The 25,755-nt window shown below is 41.0% G+C and overlaps 1 protein-coding gene and 1 long non-coding RNA gene across 10 annotated transcripts; one reads left to right on the forward strand and one right to left on the reverse strand.

The window, feature by feature from the left end:
* On the reverse strand, window positions 1–25,498 carry LOC124343561 (protein O-mannosyl-transferase TMTC2-like). 2 transcript variants are annotated; one of them, XM_046796913.1, is made up of 11 exons: window positions 25,212–25,496; window positions 11,604–11,682; window positions 7,228–7,257; window positions 6,082–7,150; window positions 5,880–5,994; window positions 5,706–5,791; window positions 5,378–5,622; window positions 4,828–4,968; window positions 4,407–4,488; window positions 1,324–1,502; window positions 1–1,191 (listed from the first exon to the last, which is right to left on the reverse strand). In XM_046796913.1, exons 1-11 carry the CDS (start codon window positions 25,295–25,297, stop codon window positions 997–999), a joined length of 2,307 nt encoding a protein of 768 aa, XP_046652869.1. In that variant the 5' UTR covers window positions 25,298–25,496; the 3' UTR covers window positions 1–996. The 2 variants fall into 2 exon arrangements, with proteins under 2 accessions (XP_046652869.1, XP_046652868.1); XM_046796912.1 differs by lacking the exon at window positions 7,228–7,257 and having other exon boundaries at window positions 10,845–11,682; window positions 25,212–25,498.
* Window positions 16,691–18,647, forward strand: LOC124343562. Of its 8 annotated transcripts, none has more exons than XR_006919292.1 (7): window positions 16,691–17,028; window positions 17,093–17,278; window positions 17,340–17,392; window positions 17,474–17,595; window positions 17,665–17,831; window positions 17,897–18,088; window positions 18,160–18,647. It is a non-coding gene; the product is annotated as an uncharacterized LOC124343562 (long non-coding RNA). The 8 variants fall into 8 exon arrangements; XR_006919290.1 differs by having other exon boundaries at window positions 16,692–17,028; window positions 17,340–17,410; window positions 17,493–17,595; XR_006919289.1 differs by having other exon boundaries at window positions 16,692–17,028; window positions 17,493–17,595; window positions 18,160–18,646.
* Window positions 25,499–25,755: the final 257 nt, after the last annotated feature.

The following is a 25,755-nucleotide window of genomic DNA, read 5'->3' on the forward strand; positions in this document are numbered from 1 at the left end:
CTCTTTTAAAAAGTGTATTTTATTTTGATTTTTGTTCTGAACACGTAGCCGTGTTCTGATCAGCCATTGGTTTGACAACAAAATGACGAAGGACTACATTAAGGAAAGTATTGCTTTTCTTTCATATGAATCGAATTTGTTAATAAAGTGTTGATACGTTGATACTTTGTTTCTGTCTAACCAGCGGGAAATGTGGATTTCATGTAACTTGCTTCTTTTTTGTTTTGTTTTTTCTTTGGTTCTTTTGTCGTAAAAGTCTTACAAAATTCCCCAGGACATCATTGTTTTAGTCGCAAAACTTTTAAAACAAACAATTTTAAATAATTTGAACGACGAAGAAAAAAATCGTGACAGACTACATTTGGGTTTACGTACATTTTGATTTTTTTATTGTTTTGTTTTGTTTGTTTTGTTTTTTTGTTTGTATTTTTGTTGTTTTTTTTTTCTTTTTGTATGATTTTTTTTATTGAACTGGTCCCAAATTTGAATACGAACTTTTGAAATATAACATTCTAAAGTGGCCGAGAAAAATTAACTGTATGAATCTCTAAAAAATCCATTTATAGCGGTTTAAAGGCAAATTGTGGCGAGGAAGAAATTTATTTCTTTAATTTATATAGCGCCTTTTTATGTGGGAATAAATACTACAGAGAGCAAGAAACTAGTCAGAATGTCAGAATTAGTCACTGACAGTACCGGGTTCTCTCATTCTTAGCAAAGTGCGCAAGAGTTGGTGAAAACTGAAAAGGTTTACGTATCATCAGCATACGTGACAGGGAGTTATGTACTAATACACATCGTACAATATTCTATCACAGGTTCGATTGGTTCGACTCTCCTCACGTCTTTGTCATGGGAAGAGCATGATCAGCGAGCCATCGGCCAAGGAAAAATGATAATCCACAGTGCCCAGTCTTCTGGGGGTACACAGCACGCGATACAAGGGTCACCATCACGCGAGTTGGCGTGTCATCTCCGTCGGGCCCGCACCATTCACTAAGGGGGAGACGAATGAGAGGAAGAGGACACGATACCTTTCTTCATCAACAGGTGACGTAACTTCTGCAAGTTCATCCGAGTGATGTGATCGTCTGGTTTGAGCCGTAAAGCTTCTAGATAACTTTGCTCGGCTTCTGTTAACTTGCCATTGACGTGAAGCATCGCACCCAAGTTCATGTGACTTGTCGCTTCCTGTAAACATTTATTTGTTTTATTTAGTATTTTTCTTTTTCATTAAAATAAAAACGAACATCCTGTGGTGAAAACAGGTGGAATGTATATATGTTATGTCTATATTTTTTTTCCAAACTTGGATAAACTTACCAAAGGCCGGATTTTAACGGCGGATCTGTAATACTGTTCAGCCTCCGAGTGCCTGCCTGCTTGGCGAAGCGTGTTGGCTGCGTTAAAAACGGTTTCATATTCAGTTGGCGCGAGTGAAGCAGCTCGGACGTATTGCTCTGCCGCTTCGGTGTGTCTCTCACATTCCGATAAATATTGACCTGAATTGCCAAAAATTGGTCGAACAAAATCGTTAGCAATTGTCTGATTTTATACAAATTTATGAATTTACACATCTTGTTCAATAACCAACAAAAGTTTTTCTTCTAAATGGCCACGATGTCTACATTGCTTATTGCTTATCACCTTTTTCTTTGAAAAAAAATATCGACCACTGTGCATTTCCCGGTTTGGTTGCTTAAGACGAACTGGGAAAGGCTATTCGGGAAAAATAAAATGTAAAGATAACTGTAACTGTGGCGGAGTTATTTCGCACCCATACGTGAACTAAGGTTTGTTACGCGGTAAGTATGATTCATACAGCAATAAATGTTGTCTTTGTAATTCTTTTAAAGGATCTTAATCGAAAATATTTGCTCGGAATTTTTATGGAGGATGATGCTCTTTTTGGCGCAGAGAATATTAAATATATAGGACTCATTTCATATTTCATAATTGCTTGGCTATAATAACAACATTCGTACGGTTCGGCCAGGGGTTAGAAAACAAGGAATTAGGCTCTAAAAACATGTTGCTTCGGATGTCGAAAAGTAAAGAGAGGGTTTATTTTATTTCGACTTTTCTCATGGGTAGTGGTGGGATATAACTTGGAGCGATGGTGGGCTGGGTGGAAGCAATTTGTGAGGCGCCAGGGCTGTGCTTTTGGAAAGAAACTTTCAGCTCACCATACCCGCCTGAAGACCCTAGTCTCACGTTATGCTCCTCTAATGAGCATCACTCGTCTGTCATTAAGTCGAACAGTCACGTTTTTTTCTGCTGCTGCTGCTGCTGCTGCTGTTGTTGTTGTTTCATCCTATCCACCTTTTTTCTCTCTTCTCGCTCGGTTTCTTCTCGTTCTTTCTCTCTTACGACCTTTCTCCTTTTCACATACAAGAGATTTCTTCGCTTTCTCACCTCATATCCCTCCTACTCCTACCGCATCGTGTGCTATGTGACCAATAGCTTTCTTTAGGTTACATCCCCATCTCCATTAAAAAAGGAAACTTTATGCATGCGCCTTCGGGTGGGTGCATGCGTAAGTTAAGCTAAATTATTTCCCTCACGAATTTCTAGGCTTCACAAGCTGCACTGCGTTCGATTCCTAGATCACGGCTGAACTGACCAAAATTGCTGTTCACTGATCCCTCATAGTTTTTCGGCGAGGCAACGTCTGTTGGAATGGAAAAATATCCTGTGAAAAAAGCGATCACTCCTTTTTTGCTGCTTAAAAGAATTCTTCCGTGCACTTTTCAAATGGTATTAATACATTAAGTAACATATATTTTATCTCGGATGAATGAGGTACGAATACGACTACAACATATTGAGTTTTAGGCTGTTCAGTTGCCGTTAAAAAAAAGGTTCATCTCCTGGTTCTTTATTTTATTCTTTTTTTTTTTTATTTATTTTATTTTATTTTTTATTTTTTGGTTTTTTGTTTTTGTTTTTTTTTTTTTTTTACTTTTTTAGCCTCCCGCAGTTAACGAGGAGGTTTCTTTATGGTAAATTCTTCAGAGAAGTGTAATAGAGACCGCCACGGTCGTCGCCGCCGTGAGTCCACCCAGCAGTCATTTTTATTTGCCGTAACACTGAGAATTCGATTACAAATCAGCGCCCGTGCGAAGGAAGAATTTACTGGTTCTACTTTATTTTTAGTCGAATTTTCAAGCTTAGTACTCGGTTCCGCCCCGTTTGTAAAAACCAAAATATAAATTTAAAGTTGCAAGCATGAAATTTTTTGAAAAAAAAAAAAGGTTTAGGTTTTGAAGAATTTGGACCTATTTTTGAGTTGGAAGTGGTCGTTGATGAGAAAACGGCTGCAGAAATAATGCGTTTTAACAAATACACGCATCATAATCTATTGCAGTTCTAAAAAAAAAAAAATCCTGAAACTATTTTGCCTTAAGGTGGGTAATCCAAAGAAAGCGAAAATGCGTGGCTGATTGCAATAGACGAGCCCGGACTTTTAAATCTTAAAGCTTCTCATAACGACAGGATGTCAAAAGAGCCAGTATCCCCCATCAGTTTTTTTTTAGTCAATGCGTTTGCATAATGGAAGTCGACATGCGATTACCGTAGACGTCGATGAGGCTGCTACTGGACTGTGCGCGTAAGGGTCTAATTGAGCCCCTTGACGAATTACAGGATTGCGTGTATATGTGCACCTACCCCACAGAAGTTTTCTTCCTTTGCCCCCCTCTCTCACTCGACTGTCAGTGAAATTATTTAAAAATATTATACACATTAATAACGATTCTCTTTAAGATCCTCAGGGAGCCCCGAAAGAAAAAAAGAATTTCTCAATGGGCAGGTATATCAAAAATACATTTGTTGGCGCCAAATAAAATCTTTTTCTTTTTTAAAGATGGTCGAAACCGACACCAAATAGTTTTGCCATCCAGATTTATTGTGGCGCAAAGTTAGACAAACGAAAAAAAAAAATAAATCGCTGTTGCGGCTACAAATAATAAACAAGTCAGCTGTCTATAATTTCGCTATACATAAGAACAGGGGCTCCTGTTTCTGTTTTTCAGAGTTCTTTTAATTATTTTTGGCGCACCGTGCAAACGAGACGCAGACAGATGCTCGTGAATATACACTCTAATGTAGAGCTAAGAAGACCCTTGAGCTCAAAAAAGAAAATTCTCAAGTCTAACCTTTTCTCACACTGACTGATTGTTGCTTTTCTTTTATAGTTTTTTTCTTTTTTTTTTTTCTTTTTTTTTTGTGGCCACGTCGTACAAGAATCTTAATGCTTCAGGACACGTAATTCCTGTCAATTAAATATCAATTTTCCCCGAGTTTTTCTTAAGCATTCTCCGTACAATGTGCACCGAGTTACACGTCTGAGAATTCTTAGTGTACAAGAATAATCTCCCGGAGGTGTAATAGTGGAGTTAACTCACCGTAATGCTGATAGACGGTCGAATCGTTGGGTGACAGGGATTTCGCACGCAGGAACATGTCCTCAGCCTCGCTGAGACGATTCTGGAAGAAAAAAAAAGGGATGGTGTGATTTTTTAAATGAATATGCGATAAGATATTGGAAATCAACGCACGAACGGCGCGACAAGGAATAATGAATTAATGAGTAAACGCTAGTCGTTTCCCAAGTTATACACACACAGAAGAAGGTGGACAAGGGATGAGAAGACTTTGCGGACAAGCCCAAACAGTCAGGTCAGATCACAGGCAATCCGTCCCCAAAAGAAGATGTTATCTGATCTGAAAATTCTGGTATATTTTGAAGGAAGCGAGACTCCCTACACGCTTTTTTTTTCTGCCCCAGGTTCCAATTAAAGTGACGGTCCTCATAATTAAGCTTACCATTTTGGTGAGAAGTTTCCCATAGGTCAGATGAGCCGGAATGTGATCGGCTTTAGCGCGGAGGGCTTCACGGTACCAGTGTTCCGCTTCCTTCAGCCGATCCAGCTTAAAGTAGGCTTCCCCCAGCATGTTGTACAGCGACTACTCGGATGAAACAAATTCATTGTTAAATATATGACGATCGACAAAAGAATATCACTTGAGTATTTTGCTGGTTTGAGAGAAAAAGCGATTTAAAATAATATTCTGGTTATTGCGCTTTTGGTTACGAGAAAAGAAACCCGCGGAAAAATAACTAAGAAATTGGACATAATTATTAGGGAAGACAATGGATGAGTATTATCAACAAAAGCAACTCTGACTCTAGAGTAGACGTGTAGACTTGAAAATATGCGAGGCAAACAAGAATGAGACTACACAACAACTTGGACATAACAGTGAGCTGCAAGAGGGCTAACGATAATGGCGCAACGGCAGCACTTTCTTAAGGCTGTGCTGCTGCTCACAGCAGCTCACACGACTGCAATTTCTACGGGATACGTTACGTCACCTGGGGCTGGTAATGTGTCGGCATGCGTTGAATAGCCTCGTTGTAGACGTCGATGGCCTTTGTGTACTGGCCATCGTCAGCGTGAAGACGACCCAGATTGAAAAGGGCCGAAATCTTGGTGGTCTCGTGGGTCCGTGGGTCCTTCAAGCCGGATCCGTCGAGCTGCGAACAGCGTCTGTACACCTCGATCGCCTCGTCTTTCATGCCCATCAAAGCCAGGACTAGACCCATGTTCAAATGAGCCACTGAAACGGTAGACAACAAATATGTATAGCACTCTCAGCCGTATATGACTTCAACGTTAAATCAATAACTGGATGGGACATACTGGCCATTCGAGGACGATAGTGAACCGCCGATCGGTAGGACTGTATAGCCTCTTCGTAACGTTTCTGCTCTTGATACAATATACCCCTATAAATTGTGACACACCGTTCAATAATCAATTAGAATTTCCACACTCGATTGGTAAAATAGACAAAAGCTAAAGAAAAACAATTACAAATTATAATGGACGTCCGCCATGTTATTTCGATAGCTGAGAGCCTTCTTGTAAGCCTGTTCGGCTTCATCCTTACGTCCGGTCGAACTGAGTATGTTTGCTAAATTTCCGTATGCTGCGCAAAGGAATTAGACCCCCCAAAATCAACCGTTAATATGTCAGATGGCGTACTATACGTATTGCAGGATCATTAAGGACAAACCTTTTGGAGGATTGACGCTGATTCCCGAGCGGTACAGAGTTTCCTCCGTGTGCCAGTCTCGGTTTCGCTGGATGGTCCTGGCCGAGTAGACGACGAGTAGAAGAACAAATGCCCAGCGAAACAGGAGCCGAAGAGAGTTGCTGGCTTGCATCTGCTTCCACCTGTGTCGCTCCTTGTGCTGCTGCTGTTTGAGTCGCACTTGCTTCTGACGGAGGCAGTCGTCGATCAGGTGGAAGCCCAACGCCACCAGGAGGCAATAGCCCATGGACGGGATGTAGAGGACTCGCTCTGCCACGACGAAACCCACGTAGAAGAAGAGATTGGTGGCGGGGATGAAGGGCAACACCAGCATCGACAAGGCTATCACAGTCAAATCCACTCCGCTCTTCCGGCCGGCGCCAGTCCCGTCCACGTCGACGGAACTGTTGGACGACCATCTCGTCCTCTCCGATCGAAGCGAGGAGCTACTGCTGAGACTGCCGCTTGTGCTGCCGTTGCCATTGCCGTAGCAACCCACAGCCGACGACGGCGACGAGTAGCAGTGGACTCCCAGAACGGCATCCGCCACCGACGGGACGCATCCGTTGGTGCCTCGCACTAGCGAAGAGGAAGACGAATCGCCCGGCAGGGGCGAAGAGATCAAGTTGCCACTGAGAACCGAAGAAGCGGAGCCAGGAACGGGCGAGGCGGAAGCCGAGCGCAGATCTCCACAATTGTCGTCAAAGTCCCGCCGCCGGAACAGGGCGTTCCATCCGAGATAGGCTAGAGTCAAGTAGAAGATGGCCGTGGCCAAATTGCGGATGTCCGCCAGGCTGTGGATCAACGGGATGGCCTCCATGGACCAGTCGAAGCTGAGGACGGTGGGCTGGACGAGTAGCCACAAGTTGAAGGCCGGCAAGTAGAGGAAGGTGAGAGTGCGGGTCAAACGCGACGGGCAATCGGCCGACGGGTTGTCGGCAGGTGCGAACTCGGGCGCTTTGGAGCCCATTAGCTGCAGACGGACGGCCACCATCAACAGGGTGCCCATGAAGAGAGTCGACAATCCTTCAGATAGTCCTCGATACTTTTCCTGTCAAAGAAAAAAGAAAGAAAATTTATTATGGACATTCTGGACTATGCGGTGTAATGCCCATAGCTAAAGCCTACTTTAATATACATTAAGTTGTATCTAAATAAATTTTTTACTTTAACTGATTATAAGTTTTATGGATTTCGACCAGACTAAAAAAAAACAAGAAATGGTTCGTCGGGGTTTTTTTTTATGTCGTCATCCGGGTAATCTTTTCGTTGCCTTTTTCTTCTCCAAAGTAGATGCACATACCATTTACCTTTGGCTTATTTTTAGCTACAGGTTGACACAGAGTATAGACAGCGATTAGATTGAATGCATCACGGAAATTGGCCAGAGTACGGTATGTAGACGCCGCAAAGAGAAGCGGTGACTTCTCCATTTTTCCCCTTTTCGTTTGGCGGGGTGTTGCTGGGAAGTGCTTAAAAATCGTTGCGAACCCGGGTCAGGAAATCAAGTAGAAGAGAAACATTTACACTAGCAGGAATCGCTACTGCTGGCGCTGTTGAAACTAATGTAGGCACTCACTGGCCACACGCGTTGTGAAATTATTTGTAGTTACTTTTTTTTCGTTTCAGATTTTTTAAAGAAAGAAAAAAATTTAGACAGTTTATAATAACAGTTCATAGATTTCCTGATCGTGTGAAAACGGAAAATCTGCCGTGTCAGTGTGTAATGTCTTCCCAATCAAAATAGGTTTAGACTTTTTTTTAAATCGGCAGCATGATCACCGATGATCACCAAATGTCAAATCTTTAAATTGTGCTTAAATCCAAGAATTTGCGCAACGAATTGCTCGGTGGTTCAATTATTGTTCACGCTATTATATGACATCATGTAGAAGTGTAGAACCACCATAACATTAATGACGACCGTCGTTCCACCCATCTCCACACCCATGTTGATTCGAAATGGACGCGGCGGAATTGTTATTTAAGCAGTATCAAATTGTTAAGTTATTATATTTGGAGATGCTGGGTGTTTCTCTGTCAGCGTATCTAAAAAACTGTCAAATTAACTCCGGATGACTCCATCATTTATTACTTCAAAAAAAAAGGTAAGTGGGTTTCTACAATTTTAAATTTTTCCTCAAAATAAGAAGACGGGGTTGCATAAGAAACTGGTGAAACTCTTTCGGCCACAAAAGAAAAACAAACCAATATAAAGAAAAAGAAAAAAAAAAGAAAAAAGAAGGTGCAATAAAAATGGAGTCGACAGAAGGCCGCGTTTCTCTCAATCTCGTTCTCGCTAAACTGAAAGCAAATCACGGCAATTCTGTTGATTGAAAAGTGGCGTATATTTCTCTCGTCTGGTCTCCGGGGGAACAAAAATAAAAGGGCAGGGAAGAGCTATTGAGCCAGTCGAGAATATGGAAATGAGGAGGAAAGTGACCGTGACTAGTATACGCTGAGTGAATTAAACAAAAGGAAAAGCCTACGGCTTTATTCCTTTTTCTTTCCCCCCCAACTGCTTCGCGTCTTCTTCCAGCTTATGCCCAGTTTACCACACCATCACCCTGGGTCCTCGAGTGTATAGTATTAAAGAAAACAGAAATAAGTAAAAGAAATAGAACTCTCTGCTTGTGCGCTGCCGGCTGCTGTTGTTGTAAGGAAATCGTTCCAGACAGAACTAAGGGCTACCGCAAATTAGAGTTAATAGGGAGAGAGACCCGAGATACATCCGTCAGCTCTCTTTTTCTTTTTCTCTCAGCGCAGACGTGATGTTTAAAAAAATAAAAGACAAAACAAAAAAATTAAAATATATACCATATGGCATTCGCTTGTTGGCTCGCACTAAAGAAACCGCTTTTATGGGGCGAGGGATGTTTTTTTTTTCTTCTCCCTTATATATACCAGAATATTATAACCATTTGTTATGATCAGTCACCAACGTTTTTAACTCCCGAACGTTTTTACGACATCACGCGAAAGTGGCATTTTCGCTGCATCGCGCACTATAAAATTTTAGTCTTTTTTTTTCTCGTCTTTTAATAAGTAAAAGTTCATTACGAGACAAGCAGTTTCATGGTTCTAAAATAACCCGAAAGGCGTGGTTTTGGTGTCACGTTCTCTTGTGTGTACCGGCCATTAAATTAATCATTTATTCCTCCCTCTTTTGCGCGTTCCACTTTTTCTTGTATCTGACTAACCGTTATTACTCATTGAGAATTATTGGGAGGAATATTTCAGGTATAAATTTGATACGAATTTAAATAACTAGACGGTATATACATTAGTATAGTACTTCCTGTTTACGGTATTCATTTTGATGGCGATTCTTCATAATTTCTTCAAAAGTTATTTGAGTGAAAGCAGAAGAGAAATAAAACGATTGATTTGAAGAAGGAATAAAACCAGATTTGGTTGCTCAAGCCTGTTCGACAAGTCGTCGCCCAGAAATCATGTTTGTTCAACTTTTTGGGTGAATGTAAAAAATATATAATCTGGCTGGCTTCGATATAGTGTATACGGTAATTCATTTAGGCTAATAAATGTTGTTCATTAAATATTCGTCATCAATTGAGTACTATACACTGCAAAACCAAAGATAACATTTGGCTTGAAGTTTTTATTTACTGTGAGGCCTGTGAAAATGAAATTAACTCGAGTTTTTTTTCTTCTTCTTCTTCTTCTTTACCCAAAGGGAGCTGAGGTGATTGACCATACAATAAATATTTGTTGAACGCCGTGATAGAGCTAGACATCTGGTGTTGGCCATCGATCATTCCGAAATTCTTTCGGCTGGCCACCGAAGAATGAAAAATGGGGTGGGCTTCGTTACGACCGTCTATTTCGTCAGGTGGCAATGATGATGAATCTCTAAGAGATTTCCCTTTTTGTGTGTGTAGTCTGCCTCGGGCTAGGAAAGGAAAGCTCCCAAGTCTCTCTAATAAACTATCTCACCAATATATATATATATATAGTATATAAGACCGCATGAGAGCATACTTAAATCAATCAAGCGACACGAATTCAATTTTTTTTTCATTTTTCCTTTGACCAGTTTTTTTTCTGTGAAGAAATAAGACGTTGACGATGAATTTATCTGCTTTGTAATGATGTCAGAATATAACCAGTACGACGAGTTTTTTTTCTTTTTTTTTCTTTTTAAAAACAAAAACAAACGTCTGCGGTCGATCTGCCGATCAGATTTTCGGTTTTGGGCTTCTGGCGTTAGCTTATAGTTCGATCGTATAGTAAAAACCGTGTCTCATTCATCTTTTCTCATCTGAGGTAATTGGTTTTCCATGTGAACTGGCCATTTTCACTTGTCGCTAGAATTTCGACGCTACAATGAAATTTATACAGTGAACTTTCTTTGGCGAAAAATGATAAGAAAAAGGCTTGTATGGCAATAAGGCAAACTCGTTTTGCCTTTGATGATTAGACGTCAAAAGCAGCTAGCTCCTTCGCTCATTATAGCTGGTGGTACAGTGTTTTTTCGGTTTTTTCGATGACGGAATCTTAGATGACAACTGATGGATATTGAAAGGACGGACCCAGTTTGACAATGCAAATCAATCGTCTGGTTCTAATGAGGTAAAAATCGAAGGCGCCATAGGATAACAAATTCCACCGCTACACAACCCAGTTTCTTTTTTATTGGCTAATTACATAACTAAACTCAATTCCATTAGATAACCAAGGGCGATTAGATCATTACGTATATACATAGTATAGCCTATTAGCCTTACCTGGAACAGGACGGACGAAAATAAATCCTTAGGCTTGAGTCGAGATTGAACGAAAACGTCGTAGACGGCGCAGACGGCCAGAACGGTGATGCCGTGCTCCTTGGTGAGCATGGAGCAGGCGGCGAAGAGGAGCGTCACCAGGAGCCACAGCCACTTTCTGGCCACCAGAACAGTCAAATTGGGTCCTCCACATGCCGGCCCGCCGCTTCTTGGCAGGGTGTTGGGTCGCAGTAATTCTCCGCCAACTTGATCGTCGCCATTCCACTTGATGGACGTAAAGATTGCGGCCGACAGGAACGAGCGCAGCGGCGGCAATGAACTGCCGCCGCCGCTACCGTGGCTGTTATTGTTGCTACATTTATGGCTGGAAATTGATCGCGTCGATTGGGTCCTGATTAGCTGCTGTCGGCGCAGGTGGGCCAGGCCGGAGCGAACGGCCGTGTAGCGTCGGTACGAGAGGAAGGCGAGAATGAAAAAGACGGCGGCGCCGATATCGGCCCGCCCGACGATGCCGGCCACGGCCTCGGTGTGGATGGGATGGGCGGCGAAGAGACAGCCGGCAATGGCCGTGGCCAGCCCAGCTTTGGGGGGTAGGAGGGAGCGCGCCAGGAGGGTGAAGAGGGCCGTGGCCAGGCAGTGGAGCACGACGTTGAACAAATGATATCCAGCTGGCTGCAGCTCGTGCAGCCAATGGTTGAAACGGAAGGAGAGAACACAGAGCGGGCGGTAGGACTTGTGCGAGCCCGAATGGGTCAGCGGCGTGCCCCAGAAGTCATTGAACAACAAGTTGATCCACGGCGTCGACGGATTCACATCCGGATTCGTTTTGATTGCCCGGCTGTTGGGAAAGTAAATAAAAAAAATTAAATAATGGAGAATTAAAACGATCTTATTTTTGAAAAAAAGATAGCGTCCGTTTTTACGCGGAATTATTGCAACTAGCTATTGATTTACATTTGATAGATTTGGTCTCTAGGTGTTCACTCCTGAGAGCGTGGGTATTATGAATGAATCTCGTGAGCTAAAGGCGCCAAGATGGCTGCGCACGATTTCCAAAATCGAATTGAAAAAAAAAAAAAAAAAAAAAAAACGAACAAAATTTCCAAACATGATGCGGGTCATTTTTTCGCCCGTCTATGGGAAATGTCCAATGGGTCATCGAGCGCCGGTTAAACAAGATTTCCATTTATTTTATCATCACTGATGCTGATGGGTTGAGGCGTATTTCTTTTGTTTCCCCATATATATACATATCTACTGTCTCAATGTAGAGGTCTAAGCTAACGACTTAAGAAAAAGAAGTGACAGAGAAATGAACATCTCGATCGGCTTATAAGGTGGGAGAGCTGATGATGCGTAATATAATAACAGCGAGCGCAATGATGCAGTGCCCGGCGGACATCATCCGTCTGGATTTTTTTTTTCCCCCATTCGTGCCGAGCTGCTGGCAGCTACTGTATGCATCGAGTGCTCTCCGAAATGATGTCTTTGAACAGTTTCAAAGCCGAGAGCAATGAGCTTTCAAGCACTGGCTTTCTTATATTTATATATATATACTATAGATCGCCTACTATGTAAATTGGAGGGGAGAGAAAAAGAAAAACAGTAGTTGGGATTTATTTCCCATGCCATGCAAGCCCATATTTATCATTTTTCTTTTATTTATTTGACTTTAAAGTTCATTTTTTGTTGTTGTTGAGTCGGTGGGCGTTAGGGTCATCACTAATGAACTTGGTTGATTTTCACGTTAGTAAAGTTTACTGTTGTGTATACTAGCTCCGTGGCTATTCGTTTTGAAATACTTTCTTTTGATTTCCTGGTATTTTTTTCTTTTGTAGAAAACAAAGTGAATTGGTCACATTCCACAATCAATTCCATACGCCAATGCAAAATAGGTTCGACTAAAATCCTGCTTTTCTGGCGTCCGGTTCATTTTGCTGATAAGGATTTTTTTGGGGGGGACGAAATATGGTGTTTGTGTTTTCTGTTGTTTAGACTTAATTGCGGTACTGGTTTCCCCCCAGCCACCCCACCAGCCCTCCCGTTTTCCTTTCTCTTCGGGCAGACCCGACGATCATTTGTGGAGATTCATAAAAGCCGAGAGACACCAAGACGTATCAAACGATTATAACAACGGTGTGGAAAACCGGATAAATTGAATCTATATATCTCGAACAAATCTGAAGGCAACTCTACTACTACTTCTATACTACTACTGGGGGTTTGGGTTTTTTTTTGTTTTGTTTTTTTACGACAACAGGACGGCGGTTTATAATACACGCCACGTCATTTGCGTGTAGAAATAAATAAATAATAAAAATAAAAATAAAATAAAGAGTCCACGACCGTGGAATGTGCACGATTTCTTGGCCAAGACCAACCAATAATCTCTCAGCTGAGATGGAGCTATCAAAACCGGATTGGCTGCTGTGCGAAATGATTCAAAATTTCTCGGTTGTTGTGACATGAGATGTCGATTACCCACCACCATTAGAGACTTATGTTGATTAAGTTAAAAAAAAACAAAAAAAACACCGACTAGGTAAAATTGCACGGCTGGAAAATCTCGTTCCGAAAAAAACAAAAAAGAAAACAGGTAAGAATAGTTCTTCGTGGTACGAAGAATACAGGGAGGGAGAGGAGGGTTGTTGTGTGCCCGGGTGAAAGAAAAGAAAAAAACCCACAGAAGAGGAATCGACGGCAAAGAAGAAGAAGAAGAAGCAGAAGAAGAAGAAGAGGAAGAAGAAGAAGAAAAAAAGGCGATGGGATGAATGCCGAGGCAGAAAAAAAGAGAAAAGAGTCTGGCCCCGTTGCGGAGCTGCGCGACCGACTCCCCTGTAATTAGCGTCGATGAACGGCCAAGCCCCCGGCGCTATCCACTCTTCTTCTTCTTTCTCCCATTTCCCTTCTCTTTACTTACATTTTCTTGGCTTTTTACTTTTTTTCTTAGATATACCTTTCCGTCTTATTTTTTCTTTTCTTCACATTTTTTTTTCGGGGGTAAAAACAAAACAGGAAAAAACCACGAAAAAAAAAAATCAAAAAAATCAAAAAAAAGAAGAAACACAACAAACCCCCAAAAAATATGGTGGTGGTTCACATACGTTTCACTTCAGAGGGCCCCCTTTTCTTTTTACAGTGTCTAACTGCTTCGACAGCTCGGCCATCGAGAGCTAGAGGTTTATATCAACGTAGATATATATATACGTGTATGTATATATATTCGACTGGGAGAAAGAAGGAAAAAAAAAGGCAAATGGTGTGTGTGTGTGTGTGTGTGCTGTGCATCTATCTTCACGCTTCCGGGCATCCGTCAAAGAGGCGCGCCGCAGCGAGCGCAAGTCGACCTTTTTTTATTGGAGCTGTGATGCTCGGAGCAAGTTGATCAAGCTCTTTTCACGGCTCTCAGCGCAGGTGTGAACCATTCGGGGCACTTCCCATTTTATTGGGCATTTTTCCGTTTATTACTTTATTATTCGAGATTTATTTCACTGTGTGATCATGTTATTTTATTTTTGCTTAGTCCTTTTTCTTTTCTTTCTTTCCTTTCTTTTCTTTTCTTTCTTTCATTCTTTCTCAACAACCTTATTTTCTATTGCTCCGAATTCAACCTATACTCTTTTACATACAAACATGATCGCCTTTTCTATATATACTTTGATCTTTCTACTTTTTCGAAATCGTTTAGGTCGATAACTTTTATTTGGATTCAAAGTCCGGATGAAATTCGTGACTCATAATATATTTTCTATAAGATGACAATAAATGTCTTTCAATAAATTGTTTCTGTCTGAAACAACCTATACTTTAGGCTACTCATTCGAAAAGAATGAATGGACATAGTATAATTACTGATTATTGCCATCCTTCTGGGTTTCCAACTTATTTCTTGCAAAACAAAATCAAACAACAAATATCAACATTCTTTGGCTCCATTAAAGAAGCATCCTAACTGTAACATCGCGAAGAAAATAAATTTCACCCGAATCGATATCAGACGGATCAGTTCACTCTAAACTGCCTATAAAAAGCCGCATTTATTCCAATTTTCAATGAAGAACTCGCAGGAAAATTAAAATTTGATTCCTTTTGTTCTGCTGCCAGCGTAACTAAAATAAAATTCACGATCTATCCACAACTGTTGACAGCAATATCAAACAAATGAAACATAAACAAATCTAATAATATCAAGTAGACCTAATTCAAATAATGGTAGAATTTCGTCTGTGGTATTCGAGCGATTCCATTGCCTTCTTATAGCAGGAGGACAAGACCTTGTAGCTTTCAACAACGAATATCCACGTCTCATTTGGCTAGATTACGTAACACATCAGTCTGAGACCACCGTTGAAGTGGGAAAAAGCGCCGAAAAAATTTAATATGAAATAAGCTCGGACAGAAATGTGTTATGATATATAAGCGGTGTTGAAAAATATCGAAGGGATTGGAATCAATCGAAAAACAAAAAAAAATGCCCTGACATCAATAATACAAGGTCCGGTTGACGTCGCCTGCTTTTCACACCCCATTTGAATCGTTGATGAGGAGCGCAGACAAGAGAGAGAGAGGGGAAGCGAGATGGAAGAAATGGTACGCATGAATAACAACCATCAAGCCCAACACGTTAGACACACACAGCACACACACACACTGAGGAGAGGGGGGGGGGGGGGTTCAGAGAATGCTTGCTGGACGTATCTATTATTTCACTGTGTCCAGGGCCAGACCACTAGACTCAATCGAAAAAGAAAAGAAAGAAAAAAAAAATAAGGAAAAAACAACGCTGCCATTATAGGAGTTTTAAGTGCTTTTACGTGTCAGCTTCACCGGATAAACATTTCAATTTATTACTCGTTCAGCTTTTCCCACTTTAGTCCCTATCTGCTTTTTTTCCGACCCTTTTCGAGATATGTACTCGGGACTCTAGATGTCCACGTCTGTTTGCCACATGAACTTGTAAGAAGACAAAACAAAAACTATTCCAAGTAACAGATTAGCGCCGATCGCGCGACTCTCTCCATCAGACTTTTTTTTTACCTTTACGAAATTTTTAGCCACCATCGGCTAGATTCCACACCGTCAAAGTGATTTTACAACGGAGCTACAAAGGAATATTTTCCACAGATAGATAATTATGCATTCGGTCTAATGCGTAACAAATCTGGAGTAAAAATAAAACTTGCGCAATATTAACTGTGACGTACTATAAAGTGTTAAGGAGAAATAAATTTTCATGATCGAAGTTGAATAGATAAATTCAGTAATAGTCTATTTTTAGCGCAAAAATATTATCATTTCCTGCAGTTTAATGTTTGTTTTATTCAATTGATGTAGATTTGTAAGAGGCCACAATATTTTATACTGGAAATTGTTTCTAACGGTATCCGGGTATGATTTAGATTCAATCAAGCGAGGATGAGTTCATTTTTCAATGAATATAGTAATTCAAAGAGTTGAATTTTAAACCTTTGCATTGCCAGCGAGGCACTCTAACCACTTCACTGTGGCTGACAAAGTTGGGATTGTTACATAACCTTCATCACTCTATATTTTACTTGTCTTAAACTTTAAACTCTATATTATTGCAGGGATAGTGGAATAACGGGACTAAGTAGGCCTACCACCTAACTTGCACTTAACTAAATTAACGGTATCGATATTAAATTAGGTGTGTTCTCTAAAAAACAATGTCCATATGTCCAAACGTCTTTGGGTACCCCATTCTTGCACCATACCTTAATTATTTGTCTAGCTTTATATCGTAATTTGGTATTTGGATATATGTCGTCGTGGCTGTAATTCATCAACAGTCCGTTTTCTTGTTCGACGTCTAAAATAGCAGTGCAAGTGAGAACATTTTCTATGTCCAAATTTGTCAACTCTTTCGTGCACTTTGGGGTGGCATGGCTTCAGCCTCTGAGAAAACAGTTGAATAACTTGACTTTAGACTACGTGATGATGAGTGGCGTGATTTAACTACATAAAGTCAAAAATACTGCTCATACTTGTGATTGTGATAAACAAAGAAAGCAAATTTGAAATTTCGTGTCAAACTGTCAAGGGATTCTGTTTTAACATCACGTCGACACTTAGCTGTCATCTGTCAATTTGGCTACAATCTCGGATCGGTTAACCATAGGATCGGATCTTTTTTCTACATTCTTCTATTACTCAATATTATAAGGTAGGACAAATTTAAGACGAGGACGTTGTATTGTGTTATTTATAAAATATTTTCGAAAAATTAGTCCAGGTCAAATTCGTATGTGTGAAGTTAATCTGTACACATGAAGTCATTACAGGAAAATACGACCGTCAAAGATGATTAACATAATAATTTGTTACTGTTAGCACTGTCAGTATTCAAAGATGTATTAATCAGGTGTTCACTTCAACAACATCACTATGGAGGAGACTCCTCATATTCTCGTTAGGTATACTTTGGTTATAGAAAATGGAGTTTGTTTAATTTAACCATACCATTTCTATTTGCAGCTGGTCCTGCAGTTATCAGGTACAAGCTAGTGACAATTTGCCTGGTATTAAAAGTAAACACTTGCTATCTTGTAAAATTTAATCGAAACTATTTATGGCTTAAATTTATTCATGTATACATTGTCCTCAATCAGTTGTGTTCATTTTTTACAGGGGATTGAGTCTTTGTCAGAGGGCATCGTTTCCCACCAGTCAATGTTGAACAAATTGGCCGGTAGCTGGGAATTCATTCATAACTTTGAAATTTGACAAGCAGGTAAAAGTTTCATTTGTCTAGTTTTGCGGTTGAAAATTTGTTGTTTACTTGATTATTGTGATTCTTTAGGCTGTTTCTATCTTCGACTAAGCTAAAAGAAGTCATTGTATCATCAGCCCTTACTGATGAAATTCTTTTGAATCCCACAACTATGACCGCCATCTAGCCTTTCCAGTCAATGAGCTTCGAAAATTAGCAAGCTGTCTGAAAAAAGGGGGAAAACGACTAGGGCTCAAGTAAAGATTCTATTAATCCAGCAATAGAATAGTTTGCTGATGATTTTTATTAATTTGTGATTCAGGACTTGTTCTCTGATATGATCCCCATTAGTACTGACACCAAACTCCCTGCTTTGTTGATCAAACAATTGGTTCTGAGTGGAAAACTCACTGAGATGGAAGCACATTTATGATTCTTGTCCTACCCTACCATCTGAGCAACTGTTCACCTCACGGGAGAATCTCTTGAAAGAGAGCCTCAACATAAAGATCAAGTAGGATTGACGTTACATTTTATCCGATTTTATTATAATATTTTTCTAAATTGGTTAATTGTAAAAAATAGGGAACCGATACCATCAACAAGTACATCATAGCATCATAGCATGTCGTGCAAGTCGTCAAAGATCCACACTGCGTACTCCAACTTGATGCCTGCTTCACTCTACGTAACACCAACTTGATCCCTGCCATTGAGCAATATGAGCATCTTACGGAAATACGCATCTTGAGCATCTCACGTCAAAAGCGACTCCGTTCTTTACGCCGTCAACCTCACGTAATCTTTGCTCTGCAGGCTGCAGCCCATCGTCACCGTTAACCGCAACAATTTCTTGCCTGCTATTCTCCCCCTGATTCTGAATGCCACCGAGATCCGTGTAACCGCTTTCGTTCACCTTGTTCTGCCGGTCTGCGTTCTTACCCACTTTCTTCGAGCTGTTATCTTTCCCCGTGTCTGTTATTTGTTTATAAAAATACAATCATTTGCTAACAAACCTCTTTCGTATTTCTTTGTTAATATAAAGATAAAATAAAAGCGCTAATGTACGCAAACTTTCATGTTAAAATTTCTAATAAAATCTATCTATAAATCTAAAAATTATCCAAAAATGATGCATTACTTTCTATAAAAATGTGAGTTCAGTGAACGCTTTTTGAACGGATTCAAAAAATGACTCCAAATCTAGCTCAGAAATAGAGAATTGGGTCATATACTGCGTTCTTGAACTATGGTTTGCCGCATTTCTTTTCACTTTACAAACGCGTTCCCGCCAAATTGCACGCGTTTTAAATGGAATTAAAATGCATTCCCGAACAGATTTTACCTCCACGGGTAATTTTTTTGGGGGTCATGGATTGTTCACAGTTGTTGTTGTACATGCAACTGTTGGTTGGATTCGTAGGACAAAATCTTCACGGTTATTAACATCGACATGTCAACAGAAGTGAAGGAATTTAGCACCTGCTACAATGACTGCGACCACGGCGATGGATGACGAAGCACAGTACAGTATAAAGTTTCTTCCCTCACTGCTGCTCAATTCAGTCAACTCAAGCTATACTCTTCCATTCCAAAATCAGTTTTTTTTTCTCTTTTGAATTATTCGCTAAAATTTCCAAATCGAACACAAAATGGCCTGCATAGTAAAAACCTTTCAAAGATGTGGACACACTTTGGTGGCGTTCATTTTGATAATTTATTATTATGTTTTGGGCTCCATAAAGTCTATTCAAGCTAAATAATGTATCTTTTTCAAAAACACTAAGGCCTTTCTATCAATCCTGATGCGAATCAATTAATGCGAGGATTCCGGTGATTGCGCAGACGATTCCCAATGATTTCTCCTTGGATTTCTCACGGGGTCATAAAGGCATCACTGCTGCGTAATTCCGCACCTGGCAGTAGGGTATATACTACATATACAAAAGATCTCCAAACGTACATATAGATGTTGCCTCAAGTCAATCGGCCAGAGACGGCCAGAGAGAGGTTCGCCGGAGGAATGAGCTGCGGGGCTCTCAATACGACTTCAATTGCTGCATTTTTTTTTACTTGAATAAATACGGATAACCTCGCGGTTTGGTTGGGTCCGTGCATCGATTTTCTGACGGAAAAGGGCGTCCCTTTTCAACGTCCACTTAATCAAGACCGATGGTGGCGACCCTCTCTCCCTCAAGGCCCATTTCTACCTCACAGGTCTCATCACCTCGGGCCGACAGACATCGCTACGTGCATTCAAATTACACTTACTTCCCAAGGCCAATCCAATTTCTCTTTTCTTTCAATTTTCCAATATTGAACAAACGCAACGCATTTCAGCGCCGAATTGTCGGGGGAGGCAAACGAGAAAAAGTCGAAAAAAAGTCGCACAACTGAGCCGATTGGCCGTTTGTTCTCTATATTATGGCAAATCAACTTGAAGATTCAATAAGGGCATGGCCACAAAGGCTAAATGGCCAACAGAAGCAAAGCAAGGGAAGCAAGGAAACACCGCACGACATTTCATTTTAAATGGCTGGCGCATTTAAGTAGCTAATTGAAAAACAAGTTTATCCACCACTAACATAAATCATTGGCTATCTCTCGGCAGCTCATCTGCCTCTGCTGATGTCATCACATACAGGACGCCTTCCAGCTCTATACAGACGTTTTTCTATTTTCTTCCAAAGTTTAAATGAGTGGCTATTGCATAAGATGCCTCATGCCTGCCAGTCGTTTTGGCCTTAATGTGACAAACCTTCACGGAACTCTAGTTTTCTTCTCCAGCACCAGCAGGTTATATAAGACAAAGAAATGATTGTTCTGTATATATTCCCGAGCGGAATCAAAATAATGACAAATGGCTGGAAGGGAATCAAAATCAAGAAAAAAGAAAAGAGAAAAAGAAAAGAAAAAAGCGTAGGATATGATGAGCGGTTGCGAGCAGAGCTGATGGCGGCCAGGAGGCATCCGCCAGTAGCTTATGCACAGCTGGGGGATCACAGTTAGGGGCGGGATCGATGAAAGTCTAAGCGCTCTACAACTGCACAGCCAGCTCAGGTGAGTGATAAACACTGGTGTTGCGCTCGGTGTGGCGTTACGTCACGGCGGAGTCAAGCTGGGCTGCCGTGCCGTGTGTGGTGGCGGTGGTGGTAGTTGGCCGAACGCATTGGTGTAGAAAAAGTGATGCTTTGATGCTGTCTATTGAGACTCCTCCCTCCACTCCGCCTTCTTTTTCCAGCGTATACCGTCTCGAATGCCCACGAATGACACTTCTTCTTCGCCCACTCAATCACTCGGCTGTCGTGCTGAAAGCATAGCCCAGTGTATCCACTATCCACACTTTTAAAGATCCGTTTGGGTCTCTCTTTCTTTCTCTCTCTCTCTCTTTCTCGGCTTGGCTGTGTGTTGCCTGCTGCTCGGTCGGTCGTATCAGTTTTATGTCCATGTTTCTTCCATTTAATGGAATTCTGGCCACCTTTATTTGACATCCCTCCTCGACGACGGAGACGGAGCGGAAACAAATCTTCGTGCAACGAGTTCGGCTCAATCAATCAAGTTCCTCGCATTGACAAATTCCCGTTTTCAAAAGTCAATTGGGCATCTTTTTTTGTCTTTTCTTTCTCTTTTTTTCTTTTTATCCTCGTCCTAATAAATAAACGGCCATTTTTTTTTCGACTTGGTCTAACCCAGCCAACTGTTTTTTTGTTTTTTTTCAGAGGTGTGTAATCGCCGAGTAGTCATCTACATGTGAACCCGAGTTGCCAGCCGACTGGAAAAAAAAGGGCAAAAAGACAGCTTCCAATTTTTCTTGTTCGGTTTGCTTTCGATCGCTATCCCAACTGTAATCGATTCTATCTGTAGTTGAAATCAAAATCGGGGAGAGAGATAGATTTCAATGCCGTTGGAAAAGAGGAATTCTTTTCCACCCTTGAAGCTGATGGGTTGTGACAGCTGAACAAGCAAGCATAGTGCACACAGAAACTACTACACAGCATGCTTCAACGCACAACATCGTTCAACGGCGTACACAATATCGAATATCAAGTCGAAAGCAATTCACTCCTTTTGATGGACTGGTATTTGGTTCAATCCGTTACGAATCGCGTCAGACTAGTCTCAGGGGCCATGTGAATGAATCGGTTCACTTTAACGGACGTTATATCAAAAAAAAAAAAAAAATATTATTTACTTGTATCGATTTGTCGGTGATGTTGTTGCCTTACACAAGATTCTTATCGTATCAAAGGCTAGGCTTCGAGGAGCAATTGAAATCATTTCCTTCCAAAGTCAAAGATTGCGGCTCTCTCGAATATTTGATGCATAAAATAGGTAAATGCCGCGATGTGCGATGGGATGGCTACAACACATGTCTTTTCGTACTTTGTTATTTTAGTTTGAAGCCTACACTTTACTTTTAAAAGTCAAACATGTTTTGACAGGCGACGACGGAGATGATCAAAGTTCCAAATCGGCAGATCGTTATTGATATAGCTATTTCACTGTTGAACAACTCAGTCGCCACTTATTATGAAAGCTGTTGATGTTGTCAACAACACACATAAACCCCAAAACAGATTTCATGAAAAAAAATGGGGAGCGATGACCAATGTGACAGTCATGCCGTGGAACTGTTGAAGCGAGAGCGTAAAACGTCATGATGGCACGGTAAGCCAGTTTTGTCGTTTCCCCCCGTCAGTTGATATGAACACTGAACATGCATACCACCCACCGCGCTTCGTATATTATTTCGTTGCTTCTTTTTTTTATTTTTAGAACATCAGATTTAAAAAAAAACAGTGTTTTTTTTTTTCTTATAATAAATGGAGAAAACGACGAAATTAGAAGAACTTCCGAGCGAAAATAGATTGGATTGCGCGGAGAGAAAGCCAATTGCCGTCGGATTTTCGTGCAACCGGTTTATAATGTATGAACAAACGATAAAATAGAATTACTTAAATTTTTTGATTTTAAATTTGGCTTAGGGTTCATTACAGTCTGCCGTTGCGAAAGTTTCTATCACATAACAAAATGAACTTCAATTTCGGCATGAAAAGTAAAGTTCTTTGAGCTTCAACTATAAGATGTTAAACACTTGAATACAACCTATCATTCTAAAATGTTCTTAATAATGTTCGAGCTTGATTTGATCGACGAAACATTGATGGCAATAGTTAGTATATAGTTAGCGGTGATTTATCGAGCAGATATCGACGGACAATGTGAACGATATTGGACGCCTCAAACTCTGCCCGAAATCAAGACGTTCGGCTCCAAGTTGAGACGTCTAATACCCGAAATAAAAGTGAAGAAAAAGTTGTCAGGAGTGTAGCTAGCATTGACATACAATGGTTCGTACGTGTAACACGGACTAATGTGTCGAAAGCTTTAGGAAAATAGCTGATCCTTGTATCGATAAAAGAACCTATCGGCATTAGACTGCGAATGTCTGGCCTAAAGATGATCACTCACGGATGACCTGGGCTGGAAGAAAACAACTTAAAAACAAAAGAAAATCAAGCCACACGAGTTATAATAACACATAGGAAGAAGCGCGGAGCCATTTCTTATATAGTTTGAGAGGGGGGGGGGCTGTTGTGTGAGAATGCACGCAGCTTCGTTTGGGAGAAAGAAAGAAAAAAAGAAGAAGAAGAGAAGACGAACAGGGAGCATCAACAACGCGTCCTAAACTGGTGAGTATTGGAAAAAGCTAAGAAAGGTGACGTGTGACCCTTAAAATACTCTACAAAAAGCTCCAGCTCTCGCATTAGAAGGACACGAGCAATTAATCTGATAGTGGGGAGAGGGGAAGATACTTTTCTTTTATTCTCTGGGAAGAAGAAGAAGACGAAGAAGAAGACAAAAAAAAATGCTGAGAGAAAAAAGAAGAAGAAGAAGAAGAACTCTCGGAGGAGAGAGAGTGAGAGGGAGACGGGAAGGCGCTAGCTGGCACACACCTATAAAACCCTCGCGAGCCGCGCTCATGGCCTTAGGTGAGGAATGTCTTCGTCTCTCTCCTCTTCTTTTTTTTTTCTTATAAGAAACTTTTCGTCGAGTTTCTCCTTTCTTTTTTCAAATGACACAAGACTTCTTCTTCCTGACAAAATGTCTTAAAATATTTTGCTGATTGCTTTGCTCCCGAAGACAAATTTTTTGTCGGTCGCCGGTACCTTAATTACAAACAAAAAATCCATGATCGAATATAAGCGACCCACCGACGGCGACAGTACGCTTAGATTTTTCCCGGACCTGTTGAGTGTGTTACCTTATTAATTTATTAGATTCAATAAGTATCTATTCCGAGGAAACGGGAATTGGATGGAAAGGAATCCCTGCTGGGGGATATGCGATGTGAGCGTGGTAACTTGATATTGAGTTGGCAGGATGATTAATTTATGAAATATTGACTGGAAACAATTTGCCGTGTTGGACGTGTGATAGGTTATAGCCTTTTACGCCGTCAGGTGTTGACATATCAAGGAATTTAATCAGTTCGGTCCAGGAATTTGTCTGCGCTTGAACTTGGATTGAAAGGAAATTTTTTAGGCCTGGCACCTCCCGGGATAATTATCACGTTTTTTCGTTTGTTTTCTTTTGTCGAAGAAAATAGGAACAAATGATTTAATGCCGCTAGAATTTCTGTAATTGATTTGAGCTCTAGCCAATAAAGTGGGAGAGAAAAAACCCGCCGGTCTGTTTTCATAAACCGATAAATAAAATGCGAATTACGTCAAATGGATTCCTCGGCTTAGATTTAAGAAAAAAAAAGTACTTTTTAATTGACTTCTTTAACGTCGGGCCATTTAAGAACAATGGCTCTAAAAAAATGAACAAGACAGAAGGAAAAAAGAAAGAAAAAAAAAGGGAAAAAATGGGTGACAACCCGTCGTTACATTAACGGCTGTAACTAAACTTCTTTCTCTTTCGCTGTGTGCCCTCCCAGTGTGTGTATTCCTCCTGCTGGGCCAACAAACCCAAAAGGTGCTGTGCTGTGTGTGTGTGTGTGTGCTCCTGTTGCTGCTGCTGCTAAGACACACAAGTGTTAAGTGCTGTGAATTTTGTCAGCTTCTCAGCGGGTGCGCACACAGATTGAAGGGGAAAGCCGGAAAGCCCTTTAGTGCTGTCTGCTGTGCGCTTATACAAGAAAAGAGCTCCGACGGTGGCGGCGGGCTTTGATTCTCTCTCCGTGCCGATTTTACGCTCTCATCAATTTAATCAGTAATACTCAATTTGGACTCTCTCTCTCTCTCTCTCTCTCTCTCTCTCTCTTTACAGCATCAACAGAGGTGCATTAAAACCAAAACAAAAAAATGAAAAAAAAAAAAAACTTTTTTTAAAAACTGCGACGGCAGTTTTTCTTTTCTTTTGGTTGTTGGAATCGTTTTACGTTTTAACAGCCTCAATAGAAGACGTGTTACTCTCTCGGAAGTGAGCAGCCATATAATATGCCACCCTCATCCGTCAGAAGAGAGCAAATGCCGCGATCAATTTAACGGTACACTAAAACACTTAACTGACTAAATATTTTGACACGGCCAGTCAAAATAAATCAAATGAAAAGACAAACCAAAAAAAAGGCCAAAATGTTCGACTCTAGATGAATGATAAATATTGTTTGTGTTTTTCTAGTTCCTTACCTGTCATCGTATGCAAAATCGGCGTGCAACGTATTGTAGTAGAGGAGGAAGGCCGCCAAAGTACAGAGCACCACTGTTTGATCCATAAGAGGAGGGCCATGCTCACTGCTGGAGCGAGGCGGCCAAACTGAGCTCGGGAACGTCGACACCAGACATCTCCTCCCCACTTGCCAGCCCCTTAGTTCACCGCGTCGCCACTTTTTACCTGCTGCTGCTGAGGCTTCAGACTCCTTACTAGCCACCTTGCTAGCTGGCCAGCCAGGGCGGCTTTGAAGATAGCAGTGCCTTGGCAGCGTTTTGGCCTTTCCTCTTTCACGGGCGCCTCCATAAAATTTCAAAAAAAAAAAAAAGAAAAGAAGAAAAAGAACTTCAACATTCAACCTCTTTTTCCGCACCACAACGTTATATAAAGCCATCCGGCAACACTGCAGCCGTCTTATTTTTTTACACGCAATACCCAGCACCAATGAGGCAATGACCCAAAAAACACTCACTCCTCCCTCTCTTTTCCTCCCCCCCCCCCCACATTTCCCCCTTGATAGTC

Source organism: Daphnia pulicaria, chromosome 6 (genome assembly GCF_021234035.1).
Source record: "Daphnia pulicaria isolate SC F1-1A chromosome 6, SC_F0-13Bv2, whole genome shotgun sequence".
Classification (NCBI taxonomy): domain Eukaryota; kingdom Metazoa; phylum Arthropoda; class Branchiopoda; order Diplostraca; family Daphniidae; genus Daphnia; species Daphnia pulicaria.